At 44.5% G+C, this 2,265-nt stretch overlaps 1 protein-coding gene across 1 annotated transcript; it reads right to left on the bottom strand.

The window, feature by feature from the left end:
* Positions 1-470: 470 nt before the first annotated feature.
* On the bottom strand, positions 471-1,322 carry zgc:113227 (uncharacterized protein LOC541506 homolog). The gene has a single exon (XM_067256215.1). It carries the CDS (start codon positions 1,320-1,322, stop codon positions 471-473), a length of 852 nt encoding a protein of 283 aa, XP_067112316.1.
* Positions 1,323-2,265: the final 943 nt, after the last annotated feature.

The following is a 2,265-nucleotide window of genomic DNA, read 5'->3' as shown; positions in this document are numbered from 1 at the left end:
GTCCTAAAATGAACACCGTACACAGGACAGCAGCTCACCGGCACCATCTAGCTCTGTACAGCAAGCCAAAGGAGGTAAGATGTGTTGTGCATTAATGCAGACATCCCGACCTGCAGAGATTCATTTCAGGGGGGTGGCTTACCCCCTACACCCCCCCCCCACCCCCCATGGTGATGGCAATGGAGTCCCAAGCCAATAAATGAAATATGCATTGTTATATCTAACTATTTATGAATTTAAAATATAATTATTGATCTATTTATTCTTGTTTTTATGTTTAACTATTTATTAATAAAAATATAATTATTTATCCATTTATTCTTGTTCTTCAGTTTTAAATATGTGAATAACAACTCAAACTTGAATTGATGAGATGTGCAGCTTTTATCAGGTAAACAGAACAGAACACAGTTAAGGGAGGAGACTGTACGGGACTGTTCGCAATTGAATTATCTATGCAGTACAAACATTTATTCTTCTCTTCTGTTGAAGTAGCTCATTATGGCTGCCCTAATGTCTGCCCCTTCCAGCTCACCATGGTCAGGCAATGCCTGACCTGGAGGCTGAATGTTGAACTGCCTGTCGTGCTCCTCAATGAAATTGTCACCATGCTCTTCACAAATATTATGAAGTACACAGCAGGTCGTCATCATCTTGCTCAGCTCCAGCTTGCAGTCATTTCTTTTGAGGAGACATCTCCATCGCCCCTTTAGTCTCCCAAAAGCCATCTCTACAACTGAGCGTGCACTGCTCAGTCTGTAGTTGTACGTGTGTTGCTCTGCTGACAGTCTGCCAGTGTCGGAGAAGGGCTTCATAAGCCAGTTCTGCATGGGGTAAGCCGGGTCACCAATTAAATAGTGTCCAACGTTGATGCCAGAGATGGCCATTTTGTTCTTTCCCAGTAATTCCCCATCATTTAGTAGCTCGGACTGCCTTAGCACTCGAGCATCATGCACACTCCCTGCATAGCCCACACACACGTCCCAAAACAGTCCTTTCCCATCCACAACTCCTTGTAAGACGATCGAGTGCCACCCTTTCCTGTTAAAGTAGTCCCGGGGATACTCCTCAGGTGCAATGATAGGGATGTGGCTTCCGTCTATTGCGCCAACACACTGTGGTGTTCTCCAGAGGTTATGGAAGAACGTGGCCATTTCAATGAGGTTGGCAGCATCCGGAGTAGCGATGTGTTGAGGAAGCAGGATATTTATGACAGCGTCGCAGAAATCCTCAACACAGTTGAACACTGTGCTTATACCAACACCAAAAAGGTGGCTGATGGACCTACGTATGCTTCTGCGTTTTTCGAAAAACGGACACATGGGAACCCCCTCGTCTCCGTGGAACGCCCTCTACGAGCTCTCCGTCAACCCTCGGAGAGCCAAGGGGGGCTCGACGTGCACCTCCTGAATTTTCTAACTATCCGTCGTAATTTCGGAGAGCAACGGAGAGCTACGGAGACCCCCTTGGCTGTGATTGGTCAGTATTAAGAACCGCTTGCGTCAGGGGCGGGGTTGCCGTGATAAACAGGACGAACAGAATCCTTTGACTGCCATTGCTGTAAGTTTTCACAATTCATATTTCAGCTAAACAGTACATGTAAATCAGCATCTGAATTAAAATGTGACGAGAAATGGGCAGTGTAGTTGCTGAAAATGTGCGTATGCTATTGATGAAACGGCTAATTTGTAAATTTGCTCCGACTTCTCGATAACCTAGGTAAATAAACACTCCACGACTTACAAAAAACCGTTGCGCCACCTACTCTTCTGGCGGTGAATTGTTTTCAGCACCCACAGCCTACGGAGAACCATAAACGAAGTCTATACGTCCGTATCCGTGCGCCCGCCCATCCGTAAACGGAGACGCAGAAGCATATTTCGGCCTTTAGCCCTCCTCTTTTGCGTTCCCGCACTCGCACCATTAACGGAGAGACCAATACACAGAGTTAAGATGTTGATGTGATTGATGCCAAATAAGTGGCTTAGATAAAACATAGAACTTTTTACCACAGACTACAAATAGAGACTGACTACAGGAAGATTTCGTGGAAGAACTGTTGGTTTATTTTGAATTTATCCTGGTGAGTTGATGTTGTCTAGCTATGATGTTAAAACGTTAACACTTAAGCTAAATGTTCACGGCAGATTACGTGTTGAATGAAATTAATAGTAATTTAAACCAGTCAGGATAGGTGACAACTATTGCAAGTGTGATTTTCCCTGTCATGAAATTTGTCAGAAACTTGTGTAATTACCGTGTTTT

This window comes from Osmerus mordax, chromosome 18, assembly GCF_038355195.1.
Source record: "Osmerus mordax isolate fOsmMor3 chromosome 18, fOsmMor3.pri, whole genome shotgun sequence".
NCBI lineage: Eukaryota > Metazoa > Chordata > Actinopteri > Osmeriformes > Osmeridae > Osmerus > Osmerus mordax.
This window is presented reverse-complemented; position numbering and strand designations above follow the sequence as displayed.